This window comes from Chelon labrosus, assembly GCF_963514085.1.
Source record: "Chelon labrosus genome assembly, contig: SCAFFOLD_54, whole genome shotgun sequence".
NCBI classification, from domain to species: Eukaryota; Metazoa; Chordata; class Actinopteri; order Mugiliformes; family Mugilidae; genus Chelon; species Chelon labrosus.
Window position 1 is genome coordinate 183947 of NW_028181734.1, and position 27575 is coordinate 211521.

Here is a 27575-nt window from a genome sequence, read left to right on the forward strand (position 1 = left end):
AAAATAATATAATGAGTCTGACTATAATTTACTTAAATGTGACTATATTTAAGAATATGTCATTAACTATTATATGTAAACCCAATATCAGCTAAAATAATACGTCTCAAATCTAGGTTTTAGCATTCAACCCTCATGTACAGAAACATATATAGCAAGACATGTTGTAATTCTATCATCTAATATTCTTCTTATAAACTGCTTCAAAAATATTTATACCATTATAGCTGAGTGGTCTCAAATAAAATAATAATTGCGTAGTCAATAATCTGCTCTGAATGCTTATATTTCCGACTGCACTTGGAGGCGGCAGTGGACAAACGGGAACGCCCACCTCGTGCCGCTCTTTGACCAACCAGCGTCGGCGGGATCAGCTGATTCTGTCACATGACCGTATTTATGCTGCTAGCATAACAGGTCGCGTGAAAAAGCCGTAGCTAGGAGCGTAAATAACCCCCGGTTTGCGGGGAAACAACGCAAAAGAAATGAGTAAGTGACTTAATTGTACATTAGCTAAACGTCTAATAGTGTTATATGTTTGTAAGGATGCGCGCGTGCAAGCTGTAACGGAAAGCCGCTAACTTTTTTCTTCTTCTTTAGCTTCACCCTGTCAGGCACATTTCAGCTAATGCTAACGCTAATTTGAATAGTAGCTGTCAAAACTCAACAGAATGGAAAACGTGAAAATATTAATTGAAAGCGTAGTTTAAGTCTGTAACGTTTCTGACCGAAGAGCTCACTGGACAGATTTATTTATTTATTTTTCTATTTCAGCTCTTGTGCACATGTAATGAAAGGAACAGAAACTAAAACATGCAACTTTGACACAATTCTGTGGTACAGACGAGTGTTACGTTGTGTCAACAAAGGAAATGTGCATGGATAATAAGGTGGAAAGCAGCGGACTGATTTTATTATCTTTGGTAGTGGTGTAACAGATTTGCAAACTTGTGAAAGAGTGCCTGAATCGATTTCTTGTAGATGACTGAACATAATAAACTGTGGTCGCTTGCAAATCTGTATTAAAGCCTTAAATGTATCACCTCATGAAGCACTGCATCATTTTTGTCACTGTATACTGACACACACCACCCACTCTGTGGAAAAATGGGCTAATGTTTGTGTATTCTTTCATACAAATTAGATTAGGGATTGTAAAATTCAAAGACTTATTTCATATGACAAATTATTTATAAGGTCAATAACAGTTTAGTTCCTGATTGTTGCCTAACGTTGTTCAAAAAAGTAGGAAGTGGGCAGGATTCCAGGGTTTTAGGCTCAATGTAACCTAATAATATTATTTCTTTTAAGTAACTGTTAAATAAATGCCATTGGAAGTATAATCTCAGGCATCTTTTCCTTTGTTCCAGGTGGCGAAAGCTCAAGGTTGCTCCTTTGCTCCGTGGTGGTAAAGGTCCCCCTTCAGGTGTGACTGCCGAGCGGGGGGAGTGTCGCGGTGAAAGCGGCCATGCATCCCTTTGGCTGCGAAGCTGAGACCTCGCTCCAGGAACTCTTCGAGTACTTCAAGAGGTGCCTGCAGCATGGAGAGTGGGAGCTGGCGAGCGCCTGCGTGCCGCAGCTGGTTAACTCCGCAGGAGGACTTTCGGAAAGCCTGCGGGACATAATCAAAGCTGTTGTCTGTCATCCGTACAGCTTGAAGTGAGTCACATGTTTTCTCGTCATATAATGGAATGGCTGTCATATACTTCTCCTCCTATAATTCTTATCTGCTCGTCAGACTCAGGGATACTGACGGTATGCTGTATGGTTTTTAATTTAATGACTGTGTGTGATGTGTGGCCCTATAGATGGGAGTCTGTTGGCAGTCCACACAGACTGGCTTGGTTTTGGCTGCAGGTCTTGGAGAAATGGACAGAAGAAGAGGTAATTCAGAAATATGAAATGCTTTTTTCAAATGAGCTGAATCTTTATTTAAACTAGAACGGGTCTTGTCAAAATTCAGACTTTATCGTGTTGTGAAAATCAAGAAACGCCACCACACGACGGTATGACAACGGCTTAACGACCTAACGCTGTTTGACTTTCTCTTCAGATTCCTCCCAGCATCAGAAGAGAGTTGGAGTTTCTGTTACTCCTGGAAGAGCTGGGGTCAGAGGGCATCCCAGAGACTGTTCTCAAGGTTAATGTTATTTTTCATTCCTGTCAGCAGTTGCGTTTAATTATGAGACCACTACATTACTTTTTTTAAATTCTATAATTACCTGTTAACTGTCGTAGGAGTTGCAACAGACTTTCTTGGACTCACAGTCTGAGGGAAAGGGCACAGAGAGTTCAAGTTCAACAGTTGCTGCGGTGGAGTCTTGTCTGCGAACCCTGCTGGAGAAAAAGAAGCCGAGACTCGCTCAGGCCGTAGCACATTTTTTACAGGTAATGTCAAACTAAAATCATGTGATTATTCTTAAATTAATTTACTCTTAAAATCCAATTATTACAGTGTTTTCTCAATTCTCTTACAGGAGCAGTCATGCACAGAGGACCACACTCTGCAGCACACGTTCATCCAACACCTGTTGAAGAAACTGGGGAAGCCGGAGAGGAGACCCGAGAAGGTGGACGAGTGGGTGGAGGAGATGTACGCCGTTTTGGCCGTGATGCCGTGCGGCTCTCGCAGGAGCGGCGGGCAGCTGGAGGCTCTGTGCGAAGCTCTGTGGGCAGCCAGAGACGGCCCCCTGAAAGAGGAGAGGATCCTCAGCTCCCTGCTTCGCCCCCGCTGTGACGCTCTGGTCTCTGTGTACTGCTCCACTGCCCTGAGGCTGCAGAGGGACCATCTGCTGAGGAACTCACCTGACACACAAGGTAGTCCACTTAAGAAAGTTTAAATTCAGCAGTTTGCTGTGCTTCGTAAACCTTTTTCTCCTTTTATAAGATTGCTAACATGGTCCACATATTTAGTGTATACTATAGATTTCAGATATACCTATTTGCAGTAATTGATTTTCGTCTGAATTAGTTTGACCATCCGCTTCATGACACAGCCGCATGTTCCTACAAATCTATTTCCCTTCTGAGCTGTTTTATGGTTTTACATGACCTTTGTATTATAGTACTGATGCAGAGAAGATACTTATTGTCTACAGTCTGCCCCTTTTTTGTTCATAGTGTAAGAGAAGAACCACTGTTTTCTCGCCTTTCCTCTTTTAATCGCACTTCTGCTTCTGTGGCTGCAAAGCTGTGGCAGTTTTAAATGGGTGCCAGGGAGATTTGCATGTGACGGCGGTGACGTTGTTTTCTTGTCTTACTTCTTTTGTTGTTGCGGACTTTCAGGAGTTTTCTAAAGATGTGTAAAAACTTGCTGATGCTCTTGCTTTACGGTTCCTCAGCTTTAGTTCAACAACAAATAACAAATAAAGAAGCCACTTAATTAAAACCACTTACAGGAGAAGTGAATAACATTGACCATCTTGTGACAATTGAGTGTTCTGCTAGGAAACTTTTGGACCTGGCATTCATTCATGTAGCTGTTACTTAGACATGTAGCACCCACCTAGACCAGACCAGACACCCCCACCCCATAGCAGTGACACTTCTTGATGGCAGCAGCCATCCCCAGCAGGATGCAGCCACAAAAACACTTTAGGAACAACTAAAAAAAAAACATGAAGAACAGCTCAAGGTGTTGACCTGGCCTCCAAATTCACTAGATCCCAAACTGATCAAGTAACTGTGGGATGATCCACAGAGGCCCCTTCCCATCAATCTATAGGACTAACAACATTGAGTTGCCAGACACCGCAGGACACCCTCAGAAGGCCCATGTCCATTCTCCGATGAGGCACAAGGGAGACCTACACAATATTAGGAAGGTGGTCATAATGATATGCCTGATCTGTGTATATATTGTTTTTTCCAAAAAGAAACTGACATTTTTTTTTTCTTTTGCAGAAGTACATTTCCTTTTGCATTTATTTGTGTAACATTTGCACGCATGGTCTTTTTTTGCCTTTTCTCTCATCTCATCTTTTCCCACATATACTTCTCTGTCTCTTAGTGGACCTTCCTGAAGCAGAGAAGCTTGTCCTCAGTTTATGCTGCAACAAGGATCGCCCATCCACTTGGAAGACCATCTACTTCGAGTGCCTTAGTAGTGGAAAGCATTTCCTCGAGCAGGTCCTAGTAAGTAAACTGAGAAAATTTTGGTAATTCCAAGTTTAGTAACCAGAGCATAGAGCCTACAGTCGTCTTTTGGTTGTTTGGTTTCCTTAATTGGAATTAGATCCTGATGGAAGTTGGTTAGCAACTGCATTTGATTAAATCCAGTAATTTAATAAGACCGGTTCCTTCCTGTAGGTTACTGCACTCGACCTGATTAAACACGAGGAGTTTAGTCAGCTGAAAGACCTGCTGCAACTGGAGTTCCAGCCGTTGTCCCGGCTGCTGTTGCTGCTGGGATGGACTCAGTGTCGCAGTCTGAGCTCGGCTCAAATGCTGCTCGCCGTCCTTCACAGGGAGCAGGTCAGAACTGAAACCATCCAGCTGTCGAGACAACAGATCATTTTAACTGATTCATATATTTATCATTTGACGTTCGTGCTTTGCTGATGTGCTGCTTTTTAATCCTTTCAGGCAGCAGCGAATGACTCTGTTCTGCAGGACTTTGCCAACCTTCTGTCGTCTCAGCTTGGAATACTTGAATGGTGTAAAAGCAACAACCCGTAAGGAGTTGATGCCTTTTATTTGCAAGTCTGTGTTCATTTGCTTTAAACTTTATTTTTTAACACGTGCTCCTCGTGGGCTTTGTTTTCTCTGTGCAGAGGGATCTCCATGGAGGCACTGCTGGCACAGCTTCACACTCTGGACAATCACTCAGCTCTTTATATTCTGCATTCTCTGACTCCACTGGCTCAGTTTGAAGAACGCAGGATATTAGATCTGCTGCAGCAACTGCCAAATTTACCAGAGACAGGTTTGCATAATCCACTTAGTGGTTTTTGTTTGTCCAAATGAGTGTTGAATGCTTGCTGACAGAAGAATGCAAAGTATATTTATATTTCTTTCAGAGGACACCGAGGCAGTCAGTCCTCTCACATCTGGTGTGCAGAGGAACATCGTTTTGTTCCAGGGGTTCTGTGCCATGAAGTACGCCATCTACGCACTCTGTGTGAACGCACATAAATACTCAAATTGCACCGAGTGTGAGCCCATGCAGGAGCAGCAGCCCCCGGAAGCAGAAACGGACCAAAACAGAACCTCAACTTCTTCAGAAGGTGTGAAGGTTGTCTTTGTTTCCTGCGCTGAAGTTTCGGTTTGCTAACAGATGATCGAAAAGTTTCCTGTCTGCTAATTATAGCAGATTATAATCTCACTTGCAAAAAAAATAAAATAAACCACAGTGTGATAGTGTTAGTGTTGAAACATATGTGCATTTAGTTTCAGAAGATTCAGAGATCATGCTAGAGCTCTGACTGTAAAGATGAATGAAAATTCAATTCAGTTTATTCCTCCTAAACGTGACAGTACGTAATTTCTATTTGGGGCTGTAACTGTCGGTTTACATATATAAAACATCAAACTAAAATTGCAAAATAAATCAAACGTACAATACACATACTGATAAAAACATTAGTGCAAAGAATATCCCTGAAATATTACTTCACTTCCAGCAGAAAACCTTCAAACTACAGGTTTATAAATCCAGATAAAGTTACTCGTATTCATTCAGACACCATTACCAAAGATTCTCCAAAGGCTGTGCCTCAGTGTGAAGGTTAGGAGCAGTGGCTTTTGTATTTTTGCTGTCTGGAAGAGCTCTGGGAACCGAGGCGAGCACAAGAGAGGGTCGGCCATCCTGGATTAGAGTGTGTTAACTTTGTTTTTGTTAAACAGATGACGTCTTCAGCTCTTTTTAATGCACAAAGTTGTTGATTTTTTATTAAATCTGGTAAAAACGTAAGCCGGTACAGTCAGATCATTTGTTTATAGCTAAAAAAAACACTGGTTAGTTGTTAGGATCGAAGTGTAATGGATAGGAAATGTTGTGAGAGATCAGGGAATGACAGTAAAAGAGTCAGAACTACACATCCTGACCATTTCTTCGTCAAGTTGCCCTGCTTCCACTCTTTCTGCACAACTTCTTGAGCTTTTATAATACAACAAGACTCTTTAAATGTTATAAAGCCACCAAGGTGATGTTTGTTTACTAACCTTTTTGCCCTCCGTTGTTCTGGATGATATTCTGACGTTGTTCTTCTCCGTTGGCTGCGTTTCCCAGGTTGCTGTTTCTTGTTCCAGCACTACCTGTCCGAGTGTCAGCTCTACCTGGAGACCGTGCCTGCCGTGTTCCGCCTGGAGCTCCTGGAGAACATCTTCTCCCTTCTCTTTCTGTCCACCGCTGACTTTGCCCAGCAGACTCAAAAAGACACAAACTGCCATCTGACCACAGGTAGTGGCCCTCAGTCACATACCAGACGCACAAATGTGGAATCAGAAACCAAAGGAAAGATCAGCGAGACTGAAGGCAGCCGGAGGGAGAACCAGAACCTGCGCCCAAGTTCAGCGACAGCCCACCGCAGTCACTTAGATCTGGGACACTTCATTCAGGGCTGCAGGGGGTTTCTGGTTGACGTGACTGCCATGGAGGGTTTTCTAAAGCTGCTGAAGGAAGGGTTGGAGGGCATGTGCATGGTGGGTCAGCAGGAGGGACAGGAGGCGGGGAGAGCGTTGCCTCGAGAGGCGGAGGCGGCGGCGAACCTGGGCTGCTCGGTGACCGCTGAGACGTTCGGGACGCGTCTCCAGAGGTTGTCCAAGCGCACTGCGGAGGCTCAGTGGCGTCTGCAGATCATCACCAGCAACCAGTACAGCGGAAATGGTGAGCTGAGGATATTTCTTAAGGTTTTTTTTTTTTTGCAAATTAAGCTGTAACTTACACATGTTTGACTGGTGGCTCGTCTTTCAATCCTGCCCCAGTACCTCCTTATTGATGGTGTATTCGCTTGCAGGTTCAGAGAGTCCTCTCCGGATGTCAGCAGTCAGCTCTACTGTCACTTCTGTGGTACACAGCAAGAGCTCGAGCCTGAGGAGGAGGAGGAAACCAGCGAGGCATGCAGGAGAAAGGCAGTCCTCCACAGAGAAACATAACGGAGAAGTTAGCACGAGTGCATCGGGTAAGACATTAACACCTGTCTGTGCTTTACATATCGGCATGATTTAGTCCGTGTGAATCAAATGTAGTTTTAGAGACTGTGAAAAAATGGATTTATTAATATTTATTCATCCTTTGTCAGATGGAGGAGGAGGGTCAGCAGCGGGTGGTGTAGAACTGGAGTTTTGCCCATGTGGAGGCGACCACAGCTGGCTTGTCCCCGCCATGCTGGCCCCTCCAGAGTCTCTGTTAATGTCCTGCGTTCGCAGAGGAAACTTCATGGAAGCACGTCAGGTCTGTGCAACAAACAGGACCCTAATAATAAAGTTAGTTTGAAAATACTGGAAATACATAAAAATGTTAACTGTATTCCCTGGCTGCTCTGTAGGTGTGTATGTTGTTTGATCTGGAGATGTCCGGCTGCTTTGGAGAGCTGGCGTTCATGGAGAGCTACAAAGACATCCTGGTGGAGTTGGGGAAAGTGGAGCAGAAGATGGAGAGTCAGTCCATGTCTTCGTCCTCATCCTCTTCGGAGGGCTTGGGGTCAGCAGCCGCAGCCCCAGGCAGGACTCGGCTGGGCAGCAGTGGCCGATCGACGCTGCAGGCTATTGGAAGTGCTGCTGCTGCAGGTTTGACATCCTGTTGTGCTTTCTTATACCGTATTGTTGCTCTTGGGTTACGATGCTACTTTTGGACCAGGCATTCATTCATGTGGATGTTACTTAGATATGTACTACCCACCTAGACCAGACCAGGCACCCCCACCCCACAGCAATGACACTCCTTGATGGCAGCAGTTGTGGCTGATCGACTTGTGCATGTTTCCCTCCAGGAGTTGCTTTCTACTCCGTGTCCGACATAGCCGACCGTCTCCTCAGCACCCCTGCTCACCCCCTGCCCTCTCTGGAGGAGGGCTACTGGCTGAGCCGCTGCTCCCCAGACGCCTCTGGCCTCCTTTACACGCTGCTGGAGGAGCTCAGCCCAGCAGCCATGGCCGCCTTCGACCTGGCGTGTTGCCACTGTCAGCTCTGGAAGACGTCCCGACAGCTGCTGGACACGGCAGAACGGAGGCTCAACAGCAGCCTGGAGTCTCGAGGTATAAAGACTTTTTGGAAGAGTGTGCAGGAGTCTTGATGAGGTTTAAAATATATTTATTTTGATTGAAGTGTCATGTGATTTATGCTGTGTTGTTCATGTTTTACCCCCTTCTGCCTCCCTAGGAGCTAGAGTTGACCTCAAAGTGCCTCATTCTGAGGGGATCTGTGGATTTCCAATGGTATTACACCAGATCAGCAAGATCCTGAATCATACAACTGTTAATAAGGGCTCTGGCAAAACAGGTGAATGCGTCGGCCTGCTGTTTTATTATTTATTTTTTTTTTTTTAGAAAGAATCTCTGGATTACTAGCAGGGTTTCTTTATAACAGAGATTCTTTATAAACATGATTAAATGTACAGTTTTCTTGTTTTGTTACTGATCCACTCTTGTTCATAGAAGCTGGCGGTGAAGACCAAATGTTTGCCAGCCCGTTTGGTTGCTGCATCCAGGAGGTGCTGTTTTGTTGCCATCCAATAGTGAGCGAAGAGTGCATTTCTGCTCGGCTCAGTCTGACTCAGCGCTTGGAGACCACGCTGCACAATCTGAGCACCGCTACAGACGGCATAGGTCAGAGCGGCACAGATGGATGACAAGGAGCAGGATTAAAATAAATGGATGTTTTTAACTAATTCTCTTGTTTTCTGCCTCTGACGCTGAAGAGGGAAATTTAGGCAGCGGTCTGCTGGCACTGCTGGTTGAACAGGCCGGTCTGAAGCAGACGGAGCTGGACGCTCATCCCGTGCGCTCCAGCATGAAGCAGCTACTCCGTACTCTGGATCAGCTGTGCCCCTTCGAGCCCGATGGAAACCTCGCCCGACCAGATTACGTGCGCAGTTTCCTCGACTACGTCAACACAATAGCGTCCGTGATAGTGCGGAGTTTAGAAGGTGAAAAAAGAGTGCATTTTGCGCCCCCTTTAGTAGATCTCTTCTGTGCGTTTAAAAGTTTAAGCAGCAAAGCAGCAATCATGGTAACAAGCTCACATTCATAACATATTACTAGGGAAACACTGAAAATTTTCAGCCGAATACCGAAAACGCACTTTCGGGCCATTTTTCCGACCGAAAATTGCTGCAGTTGTTCCTTGCAAGTGTTGTTTCGGCGATAAGAGTCCAAAATTTTTCGGCCGAAAACCGAAAATGCACTTTCGGGCCATTTTTTGGCCGACAATTTGTCGCCGAAACAACGCGGCCAAAACAGGATGTTGTGATGATGCAAGCAACAATCGCAGCAATTTTCGACCGAAAATGGCCCAAAAGTACATTTTAGGTTTTTGGCAGAAAAGTTTCGGTGCATCCCTACATATTACAGCATTTCTTCCTAAAGTGTGACTTCTCTTGGTGTCGTCAGTGGCACTTTCTTCTCCCATATTTGGTTTTTCATTTCTGATTTGCCTCTCTTGTTGTTTCTCTTAGACCAAAGCAATGAAGTGAAGCTTGGGAATCCACTGCTGGTGTTGCTTCAATCCCCGTTTCAGCTCCTCTCCCACCTGGTCTTTGACAGACAGGTTTCTCCTGACAGGTACGCACAGGTTTTACTCCTCGGTGTGAATTTAGACTATTTAGACTATTTTGAAATTGCTTGGTCACAGTAGCTCAGTTGCACATTTAAAAAAAAAAAAAAAACACTCTTGAAAACCACTAAAAAATGAAATGAAATGAAATTAAAGAAATAATAATAATAATCATAATAATAACCATAATAAAAATAATGAAATGAATAAAATACAATAGTGTAAGCAAAAAATATACAAGATCTGCCTTTGTACAAATCCACAAGAAATAGAAATAGAAGTAAATTTAAAATATATTCACTAGAAGGATAAATGGTAAGGTAAGGTAAAATCTGATAATGAAAACGCGTCAAATCTCATAAATATAGTTCATATTAACTAAAATTCTAATTGGAATTTGTTTGCATGCTGTAAAATTGCAAGAGATAAGTCACATTTCTTTATCTGCTTATTCGTAAAATATTTTTTGAGTTGTGCTAGTTGACAAGTCCTGCAAGGAAACAATATATTTGTGATCACCTTGCTTGGTCAGTCTTAGACATTAGACCAGCTCAGTCGAGGCTTTCATGCATTTTTACTAATTTTCCTCTCCAGAGTGATGTCCTTGCTGCAGCATGAAGGTCTGCGACTGAGTGTCCAACAAGTGATTGTCCAGCGGTGCTGCGAGATGCTGCCTTTGTGGATCTCGTGTCCCGGTGATGAAAGAGACTCCGGTGAGGTCAAGAAAGAAGACGGAGCGTTCAGCGTCGCCGCTCTGTCTGCCCTCCTCCAGCAGCAAGCTCAGGATCACGTAACAACTCTGGGAATCCCAGAGCCTCAGTCCGATGTGAGCTCTGAGTCCGAGCCCTCTGGGGAAGAATCCTCCGCCCCATCCACCAGCCTCTCCACGTCTCCACCCTCTCAACCATCCTCCACCACCTCCTCTTCGTCTTCTTCTTCTAACTCTTTTCTCCTCACACCATCAGCCTTGTCTTTCCTAAAGTCTCGCTCCCCTTTACTGGCCTCTCTGGCATGTTTGAGCGTCTGTAAAGGAGAAACCGCCCGGACACAGCCCTCTGGATGGTCTGGATATTTCCGCAGCGGCCGCAAAGAGGTCGTCCTAGACGGTGAGCAGATTTCTCGTGAAGCTGACAACCTCCTGATGGAGTTCCCTATCCTCCGTGCTTACCTTCACACCATGGCTGAACCGGTACTGGGCTCCCCGTTGAGCGGCGAGGGCGAGGAGAGCTCTGTCGGTCTCGGGGCTGTCGTCTGCGGGAAGCCCCTCGTCGGCCTCCTGATGTCCGGCCCCCAAGAAGAGGCTGCTCAGGCTGTGGCTGCCGAGGCCTTCCAGAAAGCGCTTTCCTCCAGGGACCTGAACCGAGCCCTCAGTCTGCTGGAGCTGTACGGGCAGGGCTGCAGCCAGGAGAGGGCGCTGAGGGACCGCTTGCTTGCCTGGGCCGCTTTAGAAGGTGAGGAATGATTATCAGAATGTCTTTAATGATAGGCAGCTTGACAAGGGTTGTGTAACGGCTTATTTGAGAACGGAATGTTTCTAAGAAATACAGACACGACTTTGATAGAACAATAACAGTTGAAACTTGATCAAGCACACGTTGTACAGGTCTTGATTTAATTAATTTATAAAGCAAATATACAAAACTCACTGGTTTCAGCTTCTCAGATGTGAGGATTTGCTTTTTTTCTTTCTTCTTTCTTGGAGTATCTTCAAGGTTGTTGGTCAGACAAGACATTTTAAGATGCCACTTTTTGCTCAAATATAGAATAATGGAATAGTTAATCATAATAATAAATATATATGCATATGTATTTTTTTAAAATGGTCCTTTAATCTCTAGTTTTCCATGATTGACTCTGGAGGTCTAAACAGCTTTTCCTAACCTATCTGCGTAGCATGAGAACCATCATTTACTTGTTCTAAATGTAAATGTTTGATCGTTTGTCTGCGTCCAGATGGAGATGAAGGTATAGGGCGGCTGTTCCGAGTGCGGGACGCTGACCTGAGAGCCCGCGTTGCCCTCCAGGCTCTGGAGCGGTGGCCTCTGTCTTCCTGCCTGGAGCTGCTGGAGTTCTGCCTCAGTGACACCAGCACAGACGCCTCACTGAGAACAGAACTGGAGCTCAAGAAGAAAGAACTGGACATCTACAGCTGGGTAAAACTCATTTTTATTTGTGAGAAAGATGTACACATCACACCACAGCCAAATGCTCTAAGAAATCTGCGTTGCACTGTGTTGGGTAAGCTTTGGGAACAAGTCAGTTCTTGTATGTGGCATTTCAGTCAAGTGTGGGAATTTATGAGGATGGAAGTGTATGATTTATGAGTACTGCGAGTTCTCTTATTCTGTCTTCTCCTTAGTTACTTCATTCAACTTTTAATTGTGACTCTGCGCTTTTTTCCCCCTGTCACAGATGTTAAATTTACAGCCTCGATTGCCCTGGGCTACTTGGCAAGAGCTGAGGACTAAATCCAAGACGGACTCTGAGTCGATGCTATCTATGATCCTCGAGGCAAAGGTAGATAACAGCGGACACCTGCAAGGAGAATCTTGACAACACTTAGACTTATCTAACACTTAATTTGCTTTTTTTTTTTTTTTTTTGCAGGAGTTTGTTCTTTGTAAACAGTGGGTCGAGCTGTATCCCGTTCCTGATCAGCTGAGACTGCAGCTGCAGACTGAGCATTTGCTCTATCTGCTGGAGAAGGGACAGACCGATGAGGCTTTTCAGGTCCGGATCTTTTCAACTCCTCATTAACTTTCAAGTACATTTCACGCACCGGTCTAACATTTGTCAGGGATCATGAGTTTGATCCCATGACTGACTGACAGGAAGCAGTTGGAGTGACGTTATGTTTATTCATAAATATGTTCTGTGTTTACGTACAGTGTGTGTTTCCAGTAAAGTTAGGACTGGTGTTGGTTAATATCTCAACATGAGAGTCAGGTGTTTACAGTATGCCCTTCACTTGCCTGGAAAAACTAATTTAACCTTTAAAGAAACCATGCGACTGTAAGTTCTTCAAAATTAGAGAGTACATCGATCAGCCACAACATTATGACCACTGAGAGGAGAAGTGAATAACATTGACAATCTTTTGACAATTCAATGTTCTGCTGGGAAACTTTTAGACCTGGCATTCATTCATGTGGATGATACTTAGACATGTACCACCCACCTAGACCAGACCAGGCACCCCCACCCATAGCAATGACACTCCTTGATGGCAGCAGCCATACCCAGCAGGATGCAGCCTGACACAGACACAAAAACGCTTTAGGAAAAACTCAGAAAGACATGAAGAACAGCACAAGGTGTTGACCTGGCCTCCAAATTCACTCGATCCCAAACTGATCAAGTATCTGTGGGATGATCCACAGAGGCCCCTCCCCTCAAAGGTCCCCCCACTAACAACATTCTGTTGCTAGACACCACAGGACACCCTCAGAAGGCCCATGTCCATTCTCTGATGAGTCACAACTGTTTGGGAGGCACAAGGGAGACCTACACAATATTAGGAAGGTGGTCGTAATGTTATGCCTGATCATGTATTTTCTCTGTGCATCTGTGTGCCTCTCTGCTCTTGTTAATTTCCTTTGTCGCTCACTTGGTTGGTTCAGCTACTCGAGGGCCTCTCAGATTTTGTGGTTGGCCTCGATATTTGCGAGCGGGCCCTGGACCGCCGCCCCGGACTGGCTGCGTGTCACTTCCTGGCTGACTACCTCACCCTGCACTTCCAGAGGCAGGTGTCTCCAGCGCGTCGACGACACATCCATGCCCTTCACCTGGGCTCCAAGGTTTGTGAATGTGGAGGTGAACACAGCAGCCCTTTAACTGCAGCATAAAACAAATAAATAAATAATGGTCGCTTTTGGAAGAAACTGTTTCACTCTCAAACTGAAGTTGCACTGGAGTCGAACATTTGACTTTGAGTCATATTGTATCCACATAAGATCACTCAGAGGACAGTACAAGATGTCTCTTTGTGTTTCCAAAAACTGTAGTTACCCAACCTTTGATGTAATTTCCTTTCAGACATCAGTTCTCTTATTGCAACTTAGTGGCATGCCCAGTCTTGCGTACTTTTAGGAGCTTGTGTCCTTTCAATTCCTAAAATGTTATAATTTAAATGGAAACATTGAGCTCTTCCAATTTTCCCATCTGCTAAATAATAATCGTTTAAATGATTCTGTATCAATGGGTCTTAGGTAGCATTGAGGCTGTAGGGTGGTTTTTATTGCTGACTATGAATTAATTTGTCAAACATTTTCATTTTGTACAGTTTCAAACTTGCTTCGTCCTGAATTGCTTCACATCATCAGGTTCTATAAACGTGTTTCTTTGTTTTTTTCCAGGTCTTGTTGACTCTGCCTCCAGCTTCCCAGCAGGACTACTTCTCTCTTCTGTCTGAGCCCCTGCTGATGCTCGAGCAGCTGTTAATGAACCTGAAGGTGGACTGGGCAGACGTGGCGGTGCGAACCCTGCGGAGCCTGCTGGTTGGCCACGAGGCCGGCTTCAGTGCCGAGGACATCGACAAACTGCTGGCGGACTACGCTGGCAAGGCCCTCGACTTCTCCTGCGCCCCCAGAGAGAGGTCTCGATCCGGTCAGTTCTGTGAACGTAATGCACACAGTGGCCATCGCTCACGCACGTACACATATGTGAAAGAGATTAAATATATGTCACTTATTTCCAGATTCTGTAATCAGCCTCCAGGACGCTCTGATGCAGTGTCCCGCTCAAGACAGCGCCTCCGTGTCCAGTCGAGTCGAATCTTCAACAAACTCCTCAGGTGAGACGTTTGAATATGTTTACTAATAGTGATAATCTGATATAGTTATAGTAATATATTTAAAATTATTGTGATTTTTACTTTTTGTCTGATTGTAGCCAGCACCCCTACACACGCCCCCTCGGTAAACAGCTCCGACAAGGAGAGGGATCGAGGTTCGTCTGGGATGAAACGCCGCTCGTCCACTAAGTTCCAGCCTCCAGATCAACCTCCGGCCCGTAAAGACTGGGTCCCCGACACCCAGCAGCATGTGTGCATGGTCTGCCAGCGTGAGAGGTTCACCATGGTGAGGGAGCTAAACTGTGTCAGACTCAAATGTGTCTCGGATTTAAAACAACTTTTTCCACTGATTCTTACTTTGTATTATATTTTATTTACCTTATAAGGTACATATATAGATAACCTTCCTAAAAAAATTCTAAAAAGTCCTAAAAATTCTGACATTATAGTGTAATTGAGGTGGTTGTGAATGGTAAATTTGAGGGACTATAGTCAGTATTGCAAAATGAAACAACAAAACCACCTCAACAGATTCCTAGTACGTGCAGAGTACGTGGCAGTAAAGAGAATTCTGATTCTGATTCCGGTAATTGTTTATGTTTTCCCTTCCTAGTTCAACAGACGTCATCACTGCCGGAGATGTGGCCGCCTGGTCTGTCACGCGTGTTCCGAGCGGAAGATGCCCGTTGAGGGGTGTCCCGGGGAGGAAGTCAGAGTCTGTGACCAGTGTTACGCCTACTTTCACCCAGAGTAAGACCGCTTTTTGGAAAGGGATTCTCGTATATCATAAGCCTGCAGTGATATAGTCTAGAATGGGACCAAATTCTATAGGAAGTACACAAACAGCAGGTTTTATTTGCATGTTACTTGTACATTTGCAAGACGCAACCATTGCACTAAGTTTATGGAAGAATTTGACTGCGTGACCATGGGGGGGACACACTCTAAGAAATAAAACATCACATTTACTTAATATAGTTATGGCAACCGGTCCCACGAAACTAGGCTGAATAAATGGGAAGAATACTAGAAAACTAATTATTACTACATGCCTTTAAGCAAATCCCACCAAACCAAACTTTAATTAAACACTACTCGGCGTGCTTATGTTGAAGTTACTCAACGTGCTGATGTTGAGTAACTTCAACATAAGTTACTCAACGCGCTTATGTTGAATTTACTCAACACAAATGAGTTGTATTTATGTTGTAGTGTTTTGTTGATTGTACTTGTCAATGTGAGTACTTCCAATAAATACCACTTCAGTCAATTCACTTCACCTGACTTTAATAACACAGGGCAAAAGCCCCAAAAAATAAAGTTTGACATTTACTGACTTTTCTGAACAGCCTTGCAACCAAGTGAGGCAGCATGACAGGGAAACACTATACTATTCAGTGCTTAGCACGTTACACTTGAAAAGTTAAATTAAGAAAGAAAATACAATAAAAAGTAAGACAATGTACAAATAATGACAACAAAAGCTGACAATACTTTTGGTTCCTTTAAAGTACACTACTTCCACGCCTTAATAACTTGGTCTGTAACATGTTATATTTTAGTGAAAAACTTCCCTAACAATTACTAGAGCCCGAGGTGGTGTCTCCACATTTTTTTTTTTTTTTTTTTTTTTTTTTTTTTGCAACCAACCATCTAAAACCCTATATGACATCAACAAAGAATAACAGAACATCACCACAGTCTCACAACTGAGAAATAACAAATATTTTGCATGACTGAATTCTCTGCAGCAACTTGCCTAACTATTAGAGGTAAAAAGAAAACAACAAAAAAAGGCCTATCAAAATGTGATAATGCTCAAGATAATAACCACACAACTTTGCAAGTGTTAGTAACCCCATTGCACTTGCATTGGGGTTGTTTCTATGATAACAGGGGGAATAAATCCCTGCTTAGTCAAATACACTTGCGATGAAAGGTCAAGCAAAACTGCATCCCAACGGACTGGAATCCTGTTGGAAGGTGAAGACACTACTGGTGCCAGTTCAGTCAGAGGATAAAGTTTAAGAATCTTCTCAGAAATAAGAACGGTCTCATCAAGTAAACCACATTTTACACATCACCCATCAATGGGCGATTGAGGGCTGACACCCGAGGCTCCGACACACGAGCGGTAGCTCATGAAGCAATTGTATCGAACCACTGTGCCGACTCACATAAACATTAGTGTAAACTACCGAAGGTAGAGTGTATGAGTGACGTAGATCAAAACGTCAAATGCGCAAAACGAAAGGGGTTAGTGGTACATTGAAAATACAACAGTCTTTCGTTAGTGAAGCAAGGGTTCGATTCCCATTGATTGCTTTTTATGCATTTTATTGTAATATGTATATAATTTATTTATTATCAGCTTTAAACCATATATCCATGTGGTGTAGTCGAACAGGAATGTGCATGGCAAATCAACTCTCATACAAGCATGAACCAAGACACGTCTCGATTGTACTGCATTTTATTCTCCACTATGTCCTAATAGAGCACTGTGTCATTGAAGCTTTGAGTAATGAACCTTTTTTTGAATCACGTGACTGGCCGTCACTACGTATATATGTCTATGGGCGCGTCTTCCAAGGCGTCCTCAGCCACACTGCGTATGTGCAAGAAAGTACGGTAACCGCGTTGGGACGATCTTCATTCATTTCAACGCCTGCAGTGTGTTTTAAATAACTTGATTACATAGATTCAACTCAGCACAATTTTGTAATCCCAAAACCTTTTTGTATTACATTAATGCAATGAAACTCTCTTGATTTATTTTTCAAAAGTGGAATTATTCAATAGTTTCACCTTACAAAAATGATGTTTCACTTCTTAGAGTGCATCTGCAAGAAGGATTTTTTTTAATTGTTTGTTTTGCTTTCCATTTACAGTTCTGATGATGAGCAGGAACCTGTTGAAGGTAAATTATGTGTCTGACATTTGATGCTGCTGTTGCTGTGCTTCCAACTTCCTCCTTTTTGTTATATTTACGTTTAAGAATAAATTTAATTTGTCAGTTAACTCGCCCACTCGCTCCCACCCAAAACGCGTCAAATACAGGCTATAATGATGAGCTCTTGTGTGTTCGTGCAGAGCCTGGTAGCCCTGTGGTGACAGAGGATGCTCTGGACGGGATGCTGCACCTGCCTGAAGTGGTCCACCGACAAATCCAACTCAGCTCAGACCCTTCAGACAATCAGCTGCTGCGGAGCGAGTTCTACTATGAACAGGTCTGGATTTGTTAATTTATCATTACTCTGAACCTAGACTGTATAAATATGGACGGCGGAACTGCTCCTCAAAAGTGAAGCTAAAGCAAGTAGAGCTCCCCCTGGTGGCTGGCTGCAGTATAGGTCATAAGCTCCACCCCCTCCATGTTAGTGGATGAGACTTGCCTCAAATCAAAACACTAAAATATACATTAAATATTTTTTGTTTTTCAAGGATGGTTTCTTTCTTTTTAAGTAGTTAATATAATGTTGATGCATGTTCAAGTGTTCAAGTTTTGTTGTAGTTATAGAAACAGGATGTGACATAATGGCGACTACCAGTTGCCATGCCAACCACTCCGTAAAGCGATCCCATGGGGCTGTGAGAGTTGTAAAGAACTTTCTTAAAAACAAGTACAGTGTATAATTCAACATTTCCTTGTAACTAATGGAGGTAGGGGAGAGCATAGTATTAATTTAACGAAAACGCAAGTGAGTCTGGAGGAAGTGTGGTCGGGTCATCGATATCACGATTACGCGTGGCACCACTCTCGGGCTGTACTGACTCTGGCTCGAAAGTTGCAAGATGGCGCCGCCCTTATACCTGGGAAAATAGCGTCGGTTTGGACAATGCAAGGAAGTGGGGAGGCTTTGTTCATATTTATATACAGTCTATGCTCTGAACATGTGCACATTACCTTGACATTCAAGTCCTTCGCATCCTGTTGATTGTGACTTCATATGACTTCAAGCCTTTTTTTTATATACTGTTTTCATTCAAGGAACTTACTTGATGCTCTCTAAAACCCATAGGCTCCCAGCACATACCTCTGTGTGGCCATTCTGTCTCTGCACAGCGACCAAACCGCCTGCGGTCATCAGCTCATCGGTCACTGCCGCTCCTTGTCTTGTAAATTGAACAACCCGGAGGTGGACGCTTGCCTCCTCACCGACATCATGCGGCAGCTGCTGTTCAGCGCCAAGCTGATGTTTGTCAAAGTCGGCCGCAGCCAGGATCTGCCCTTATGTGACAGGTGAGATAAAACCCACAAGTGTTTACAGGCTGTGTTTTAAGTTTATTATTATTTTTTTACACTTTTCCGTGTCAAGCATTCAGTACAGGAGGATGGGAAACAGAGTGTATTCATAAAAAGCAGGATTCAGGATTTTGATTTCTTCTAAAATCTTGATAAATGCATTCTGTAAAATTACACCTGTGACCTGAAACGCACCGAATGCAGCCATTCCCAAATGAGCAGTGATAAGAACTTGTTTTCTGCATGATACAACTCCTGAGCGGGATCCTGTGTGTCTTGGTCAATAAATTATTGCTGCATCCAGATATTCTTGTTTTTCAACTCTGCCTAAACTTTGATTTGCGTGCAGTCATTCATTCAGGGTATTATGTGATTGCGTTAAACACACCTAGTCGTATGATGTGACTGAAGGTTGCTTAAAAAAAACTGACCAGTGTGTGAGCCTATTAGTTCGGCTGTAAGTCACCAGATGACTCAGAGTGGCCAAATTTGTACAGCTCAGCTAACAGGAAGTGAGTTGAAAGGTCTTACCGACACTCATTATATGACCTAATACAATGTGCCACTTCTTACTCACCACCTTTACTGTAGCTATCATGAAAGTATAGAGAGTTTTCACTGTTTTGCCTCCTGTTATTTATTCTACTTGTCCACAGTTACATCAGTAAAGTTGACGTGCTCAAGATTCTAGTGGCGGCCAATTACAAATACGTTCCATCTCTGGATGACATTCTGGAGACGTCTGCTGTCACACGCCTCCGTAATCAGCTACTGGAAGCAGAACACTACCGGCTAGCTGTGGAGGTGAGGCTGCCTCTGGTTTAATTATTAATTTATTAGAAAGCGAATCTTCGAATGAATACAAATTCTCAGAAAGATATAAATCTTTTCCTCAAGGTCTCTGGTTGTTTGCTTTTCCAGGTGTCAACCAAGAGCGGCCTTGACCCCGGGGGCGTGTGGCAGGCGTGGGGCATGGCGTCTCTGAAGGCTGGAAACCTCTCGGGCGCAAGGGAGAAGTTTGCCCGCTGCCTGAAGCCGCCAGTGGACCGCAACCAGCTCAGCCTGGGCCCCTTACTGCTGCAGGAGGTCGTCCAGCATTTGGAGACCTCTGTACGACCCACTCCAGCCACGGTAAGATGACACAGCATCACAGCTGCACTGGCTGGCATGCTGCTGTGTAGAGTATCCGTTACATAGACCACACAGAAGCTGAAGGGTGTATCATGTTCTCCTCTTGCAGTTATGATAAATTAATTAAAAAAAAATTATCCAGAATTCATCCGAAAAATATAGACATAAAACATCCTAAACCATTTCCACTTTTGTCCCTATAAATTCGTAATAACATACACTATGGCGTGTGGAATGTGCTAGTTGGACTTGACCTCCAGCTCTGGTACATGAAACCTCAGGAATCTCGGCACACTGAGAGGAAGGGAGTAAGATCTAGCATCTGTAACGCCCCACATACTGACCTGCATGGGAGTTTCCTGGCTGAAAGAAACCTGAGAGGTTGCTGAGTAATTCTCTTGAAACAGTGACTCATGTCCTGACTTGTGCTTTTGGATGAAAGCACTTCATTTTATGTGAAAGTAAAACATCGTACTGTATGTTTTTACACAAATTTGTGTGTAGATTTCAAATCATGACCCGTTTTGTGATTGTTTGTGTGCATATCAGTCGACTGGTGAAGACATACTGGCGTCCCTGCGGGAGCTGGAGGACGCCTTGCGCGAGGTCAGTCCTGTGGAGCGAGCAGAGGGACAGACGCAAGGGGGCAACCTCCGCCAGGAGTGTCTGTACTACCTGAGCACGTACGGCACACACCTGGCTCTGATCAGCTTCCACATGCGTCATGACTGCGTGACAGAGGCCCTGACGTACCTCCTTAACAAGGTGAGGCTCACATTGTTGACTTTGCAATGCATAAAAGGTTTCCTGAAGAGCCGTTTTCCAGCATTTTGAAGCTCAATGTGGATGGAACTCACTCAAAGCACCCTTGACCTGACTTATGCATACCTTTAAGCCTTGATATTATTTAAATTGGTGAGTTACATAAAGATTCACGTCGCTTTTAGAGGCAGCCTCAAGTGTGCATTAAAGGAACTGCGGTTCTTTGGCACTCATGTGGTTGCTCATGAGCTCATAGGGTATCTCTGTGTACAGTGTTTTGAGACCATGCTTATGGTGATACTGCACTCTAAATATCAATAAACTTAAACTTAAACTTAGTGTTCCCTTCATCTGTCGGTTTTGGAAGTTGCTTCCCCGTTTTGATCTCAAATCCTGCAGTCTAGTTACATAAACTCTTACCAGTGAATCAGATCCATATGGCTTTTATTCGTAAGCAATGGTTCATTTCTAATTTAAGTAAATGAGCTGTTGGTTGCTGGAACCCTTAAACAGCGTACTAAGCAGCACATTACAAAGTATGACAAGGTCACATGTCTAACCTCCTGCTTGTTTTTGACATATGTTTTCCGTTCTCTTTCATGGCTCAGGACTGCCCAGAGGAGGTTTTCCTTGAGGGCGTGTTGCAGCCCAGTCTGGAGCGGGGGAATCTGGGCATGCTGCAGGGAATATTGGAAAAACTAGACCCCAGCCTGGAGGCATGCAGCCGCTACCTCATCGCCTCCTGCCAGTTCCTGCAGCGACGGGGATACTATCACTGTCTCTACCAGCTCCAGCAGTTCATGATGGTTCGAGTCTTTTTTTTTTTTTTTTTTGTTCAAATGCAACAACTTAAATGTGTCAACCTATAAGTTGAGAAGCACTGAATAATTGTGTAAAATCCCATTTACCTGGACAGGACCACGTGCGCGCAGCTATGACCTGTATTCGATTCTTCACACATGGAGCCAGTTCATACCTACAGCTGGGAGAACAGCAGGTACATCCATTATTACTTCCAGCATTTATTAAAAATCCTCCCTGCTCTTATTTGAAATTTGACCCTCCTCTTGTCCTTAAACTTGACTTGTGTGCAGCGCTGGTTGGTCAGAGCCAAAGAACACCTCAGGACATACCTGCAGGAGCAGCAAAGCCGGAGTGTCGGGAGGAGGAAGTCCCAGGTCAACTCTTTCAGGAAGACGATGACATCCAGTCATGTGTCCAGGTCAGTTAATACATCCTCGTTTCAATTAAAGAGATGATCTGCCCTTGGTTTTTTTTTTTTTTTTTTTAAAAAGATGAATCCTTTCTTTGTTTTGCCAGGCACATTAATACAATTGAGCTGCAGCTGGAAGTGACCCGTTTCCTCCACCGCTGTGAGACGTCCTCCAAGGCCCCGCAGACCAACACGCCTTCCTCCAAGTCTTCTGCATCCAGCTCACTGCCAACGCTCTTTGGAGGAAGCCCGATGAAAGTCGAGGTTGCCTGCAAGGTGAAGTTCTTAAAAATCCGTCTGAGAGTTTATTAAAGCACCATTTGGGGAGATAAACATCAGTTTTTCGTATTCGTTTAGACCTTGAAGTTAGATTTTATTTTTAAAAGCGATGAAAATGCTTTCTTACTGACCTAGAATGTGGATGTAAATATTTAATGCTTGGTTGTTCAGTAGTTTGCGTACTGATGAAGACACTGTCAAACATTGCAGGTGATGCTCGGAGGAAAAAACATAGAGGAGGGCTTCGGCATTGCTTACAGAGTCATACAGGTATGTTCATGTGTGAGGTGAGGCATGTGTGTCATTCAGAAGGTTTTGAAATGCAGTGCGGCACCAACATAAACTGCATTAAACAAAGATAAAGGACTTGAACCAACAGGTAAAAATGTTCCCGTTCCTAGAATGCATTGACATTCAGAATCAGAATCAGAATCAGAATACTTCAAGGAAATTGTTTTGTTGCTGTTGCTCCCGTAAAGTGACAGTTGCAAATACAATAGAATAAAAGTAATACAAAAATATATAAAAAATAAAGTAAGATGCATTTAAAGTAAAAGAAACAATAGTGCACAAGTATTCACAATATACAGACGTAAGAGGTTGCAAATAAATTAATTGACATTCAAGGTACAAGGTTCCGTTATTTATTGGTCTACAACTCACGACATGTCAATAAAACCATAAAATAATATAATAATAACCTACATTTAGAAAGACATTTTCCTAGTAAGGTTGCTACACAAGGTTACTCTACTAAAAACAGCAGATAAAGAAGAACCTAATTAAAACAAGCCGGTGATTGTATAACACCTCGAGATAAAATAAAGATAAAATAAAATAAGTATTTGCCACATGGAAACGCCATCTACAGCTTTTGTTCTGAAACATTTTGGTTATGTAATATGCATCAGGGTTGCCTAGGCAACCAGAGCCTGGAACATCGAGGCGTTGTCACAGCAACATAGAATGCTTAAACTTTATGGCGCAGAAATGATGAAGAGCTTGATCACAACACACGTTTAGAATGAGGGTTTAATCTCTCTCCTCTCTCCTCTCTCTCTCTTCCCCTCATTCAGGACTTCCAGCTGGAGGCCCAGGCCGTCTACATCCGGGCCGGCCAGAAGCTCGTCCGGCAGCGCCAGTACGGAGCCGTGCGGCAGCTGCTCAAGTGCGTCGGTGAATCCGGCACCGCCACCAAAAACGACTGTGACGCCTTAATCCTCAGCTGTGTGTCCATCGCCGATAAGGCACCGGCTGATGTGAGTGGTAGAAATGTTTAGATTTGTTTACGTGAGGAGGAGACAGCGAGTATGCTGCCATACCAAAACCTATGATTTGGCTTCACGTTGTCTGTTATTGTCTTTGTTCTGGTTTAGGCCAAGGAGCTGGAAAGCCTCATTCTGGAGATAAAGAGCACGGAAAACAAGGTAGTGTAACACTTCCTCTAATGCCTCATTTATAAATGAAGAAACCACAATAACCCTGACTTAGTTCCTTGTGTATTCCCCAAACAGTGAAATTGCTCTGTTTTCCTGTTAAGGCTGTTTGTCTTCTAATTGTCTTCGTGATTCATGCCTCTGGAATTCAGTGACCTAAAAAAATTCTATCCTCTTTAAATCTGAACGCTGCCTAAAACAATTCTCATCCTTGATATTCCTCTGTGTGCAGATCAAAGCCTACCTGGTGTGCGGGAAGCTGAGGCCGGCGTACTTGCTGGCCGTCAAGCTGGAGTCGAGCCGCGCCGGCCCGTTGGTCCAGGACGTCCTTCAGGCCGCCGAGGGAGCCGAGGACTCGGTGATGCAGAACATCTGTCGCCAGTGGCTGAGCGAACACAACAACAAGTCCTCTCAGCAGCGCCAGGGCCGACCCAACGCCAGGTAAAGGCGCCTCAGCAAGGGATCACACAGACAGCACTTAAACACAGAGGAGCCCCAAATGCAAATAAGAGTATTCAGGGTTTTTAACCACTGACGTTTGAAATGAACAGATTTACTGTAATTAATATGCAGCAGGCTTGACATCCAGCAATTTATTTTAAAAATCTAATAGTAAAATTCGAAAATAAATATTGAAAAGCAGGCTGTTAAGGTGAATCATCGTTGACGCAACGCCCTCCTGTTGGATCCTTGGCTCTTGGCGTGCTCTGCTAACACTTTAGCGGACACGTGACTAGCATGTGCATGCACTAGCCTCTGTTTATTACACTACCACACTGTCAGATTCACAGTGGCCTTTTCTTATCCGGTGTGTTCTTCTTCCTTCTCCCACAATGCAACTCGGACCTCCAGCTGTCTGCTCCTGATTCCTGGGTGTTTCACAAGTAGCAGCTAAAACTGACAAAACCTGTGAAGCTGAGTGAAGTGACGTCGCCTTAAGCGATCTATCAGACTTCGCTCAATAAACAGACTTTTACTTAATTCATTCTAAAGTAAAACATTTGTAATATTTTGCATCTTATGGAAAAATGGTTTTCTCCGATTTGAAATACTCAACAGTGTACGCTACCGAGCTGTCACGGGCCACTGCAGTCAAAATGAACGACCTTGTAGAAGTAATCTGACTTCACTGTTGAAACTGTGTTGAAGTCAAAACTTTGGGAAACCCTGACGTTTCTTGTTTCTGATTGAGCAAATAGCAGCTGTGGTTTACGTTAGTTCCCAAAAAATATGTTATTTTCACCTGCTATCTCTCGCCGGAGTGGTATTTGAGAAGGAACAACGTTTCTGCACTGGAGTGACCACCACTGTTGCATAACAGCCTTGCTTACACAAAGTAAGCTTATCTTTTCAGTAGTATGAAATGTGTCTCCTACCTCAGCTGAAAGGGAAAATGTCTTTAAATAACTGACTGGAAGGCTTCTGGTAAATGTGTTACTTGTAGGTACCCCAACCCACCTCCATGTTTATATCCTTATGGTCTGTGTATGAATGGTACACATTCAAACCTTGAAGAGAAATGTTCTAACAAAGCTTTCAGTGCAAAAATCCCTTTTGATGAGGTAAACTAGTAGCATCGAATTAGTTGAGGGCATTTGAGATGCTGCAGAAGACTTTTTAGGTCGGATACAGAAAGGGACCTGCGTTAAACATCACGTTTATTACATTTATAACAAATTCAGCTCTTAAAGTCTGTGGCTTTGTCTCATGTTTTTGGTGATAACCACCCAGTGTTGCTCATTTTAAATCATGCTTCTTTTTTTTTTTTTTTTTTTTTTTGCTTTGTTCCTAATGGGAGACCTGACTCATATCTGTCTGAACTCTGTAAACCCATAAACGACTGACTTATGCAGATAATGAGCCAAATATTGTCTCACAAAAAGGGATTGAACTGCTGCCATGTCTCATGTTCAGATATGTACTTTTGTATCCGCCTGCTTTTTTCACAAGACAGGACAATAATGCAAATGTATAGTCACCATAAAACACTTTTTGTTTTGTTTTTTTAGTTGATTAACATCACACATGTTGCTAAAGCCTTCTGTGTGGAGTTTGCATGTTCTCCCTGTGTCTGCGTGGGTTCTCTCCAGGTACTCCAGCTTCCTCCCACCGTCCAAAGACATGCTCATTAGGATAATTGGTGATTCTAATGGTGTGAATGGTTGTCTGTCTCTCTGTGTTAACCCTGCGATGGACTGGTGACCTGTCCAGAGGACAAACAGTTACAGAAAATGAATGAATGAGTGAGTGAATAAATGTTGCTGAAGCTTCCTTATAGTATTACAGATCTATCCTGATCACACGGTCAAGAACTACATCTGCGTTGTCCCTTTGCCTTTGCCTCGTCTCTGCAGCACTAGGCCGAATACTTCAGAGAGAGAGATCTGTCTGTGATAGTCGGAGACGAAAAGAAGCCAATTTAGATTTGAGATGCACTCTAATCCTTCTTAACTTGACTGTTGTGTCTCATCACTGCCGCACTTTATACTTTGGGAAATAATTGTAAAAAAAATATCTAACTGAGCAAATGATGCAGAGACTAATGCTTTTTGAAATGTATGTGGTTTCTGCATCGCCTGTAAAAATAAAATGAAGTGAAAAATAAAGAATGGGATGTTGTAATTTAATGTAGTAAAGTAGTGGTAAAGTCCCTAGCAAGTCTGTGCTTGCTAGGACCATCTTGTGACGATTCAGTGTTCTGCTGTGAAACTTTTGGACCTGGCATTCATTTGTGTGGATGTTACTTAGACATGTAGCACCCACCTGGACCAGGCCAGGCACCCCCACCCCATAGCAATGACACTCCTTGATGGTAGCAGCCATCCCCAGCAGGATGCAGCCTGACACAGACACACACAAAAAAACACTTTAGGAACAACATAAAAAAAAACATGAAGAACAGCACAAGGTGTTGACCTGGCCTCCAAATTCACTAGATCCCAAACTGATCAAGTATCTGTGGGATGACCCACCCCCCCACCCACACACACACACACACACTAACAATATTTTGTAGCCAGACACCACAGGACACCCTCAGATGAGTCACAGCTGTTTTGGAGGCACAAGGGAGACCTACACAATATTAGGAAGGTGGTCATAATGTTTTGCCTGATCGGTGTATGTCATTCACCGCATATGCTGCAGGAATTACACAAACTGTAAAAAATTCGCTAGCGTCGTAGCAAAGGGACTGTATTTAGCATTCGGACATGCATGGTGTGTAGATAGTGTAGATAGCAACTCCATCATTTCTGCTGACTCCAAATTGAAATGATTAGCTGATTAATTTGTTACTAGACAGGAAATTAATTAATTAATTAAAACACTGGTTCCAGCTCCTCCAAAATGTGATATTTTTTCTTTGATAATAACAAAATAAGAAATTAGAAAGGAGGTGTTTTCACTGGTTTCTATAAACTGAAGAATATATCAATTATTAAAGCTGTAGTCCAGGACTTTTATATATTAATGAACCTACGCTACATTCACAGCCTCCCTGAATGGGTTCACACAATGCGGCCGGTCATACGGGCTGTATAACTCTGTGTATTTCACAGTAAACTGCTAGTTTTAAATCTGGCGTCAGTGGTGACATTCAACCAGCAATCTCTCATGATTGTATGAGTCTCTATGGTTGGAAACAATGAAGGAAAAACAAAAGAGTCCTGTGTTGGAGAGTAACCAGGACTGCACACTGTAGGCAAACATAATGTGCGTTTGTTGACAGTGGTTATGTAATTACTTTCACTGCCAGAAGGGGGAGACGGAAGGTTTTACACTGCAGCTTTAAAGAGAATAATTATCGGACGTGGGCGGCACAGTGGTGTGGTGGTTAGCACTGATGCCTCACATGTTTGCATGTTCTCCCTGTGCCTACGTGGGTTCTCTCCGGATACTCCGGCTTCCTCCCACCGTCCAAAGACATGCTGGTTAGGTTCATTGGTGATTCTAAATTGGGCGTAGGTGTGAGTGTCTCTCTGTGTTAGCCCTGAGATAGACTGG

The 27575-nt window shown here is 43.7% G+C and overlaps 1 protein-coding gene across 2 annotated transcripts; it reads left to right on the forward strand.

The window, feature by feature from the left end:
• Window positions 1–266: 266 nt before the first annotated feature.
• On the forward strand, window positions 267–26266 carry zfyve26 (zinc finger, FYVE domain containing 26). Of its 2 annotated transcripts, none has more exons than XM_084575161.1 (43): window positions 267–489; window positions 1371–1659; window positions 1809–1884; window positions 2054–2140; window positions 2239–2388; window positions 2478–2817; window positions 4010–4134; window positions 4309–4473; window positions 4585–4673; window positions 4773–4924; window positions 5019–5225; window positions 6230–6826; window positions 6957–7121; window positions 7242–7393; window positions 7488–7728; window positions 7932–8195; window positions 8320–8439; window positions 8595–8765; window positions 8858–9085; window positions 9614–9719; window positions 10306–11162; window positions 11665–11864; window positions 12124–12228; window positions 12319–12441; window positions 13332–13508; window positions 14067–14316; window positions 14408–14503; window positions 14602–14789; window positions 15117–15253; window positions 17395–17423; window positions 17597–17733; window positions 18526–18746; window positions 19406–19553; window positions 19671–19880; window positions 20430–20645; window positions 21251–21448; window positions 21559–21639; window positions 21737–21864; window positions 21963–22131; window positions 22345–22404; window positions 23211–23393; window positions 23511–23561; window positions 23803–26266. In XM_084575161.1, the coding sequence occupies exons 2-43, from the start codon at window positions 1469–1471 to the stop codon at window positions 24013–24015; spliced, it is 7803 nt and encodes a 2600-aa protein (XP_084431287.1). In that variant the 5' UTR covers window positions 267–489; window positions 1371–1468; the 3' UTR covers window positions 24016–26266. The 2 variants fall into 2 exon arrangements, with proteins under 2 accessions (XP_084431287.1, XP_084431288.1); XM_084575162.1 differs by having other exon boundaries at window positions 8598–8765.
• Window positions 26267–27575: the final 1309 nt, after the last annotated feature.

What these genes read in the sequence shown, in the direction of transcription:
- zfyve26 (XM_084575161.1), top strand. Translation starts at nt 1,469, where the DNA reads ATGCATCCCTTTGGCTGCGAAGCTGAGACCTCGCTCCAGGAACTCTTC. An exon ending in AGACAGGTTTCTCCTGACAG is followed by an intron (nt 9,720 to 10,305) that starts GTACGCACAGGT and finishes TTTCCTCTCCAG; the next exon opens with AGTGATGTCCTTGCTGCAGC. An exon ending in CAGAGAGAGGTCTCGATCCG is followed by an intron (nt 14,317 to 14,407) that starts GTCAGTTCTGTG and finishes ACTTATTTCCAG; the next exon opens with ATTCTGTAATCAGCCTCCAG.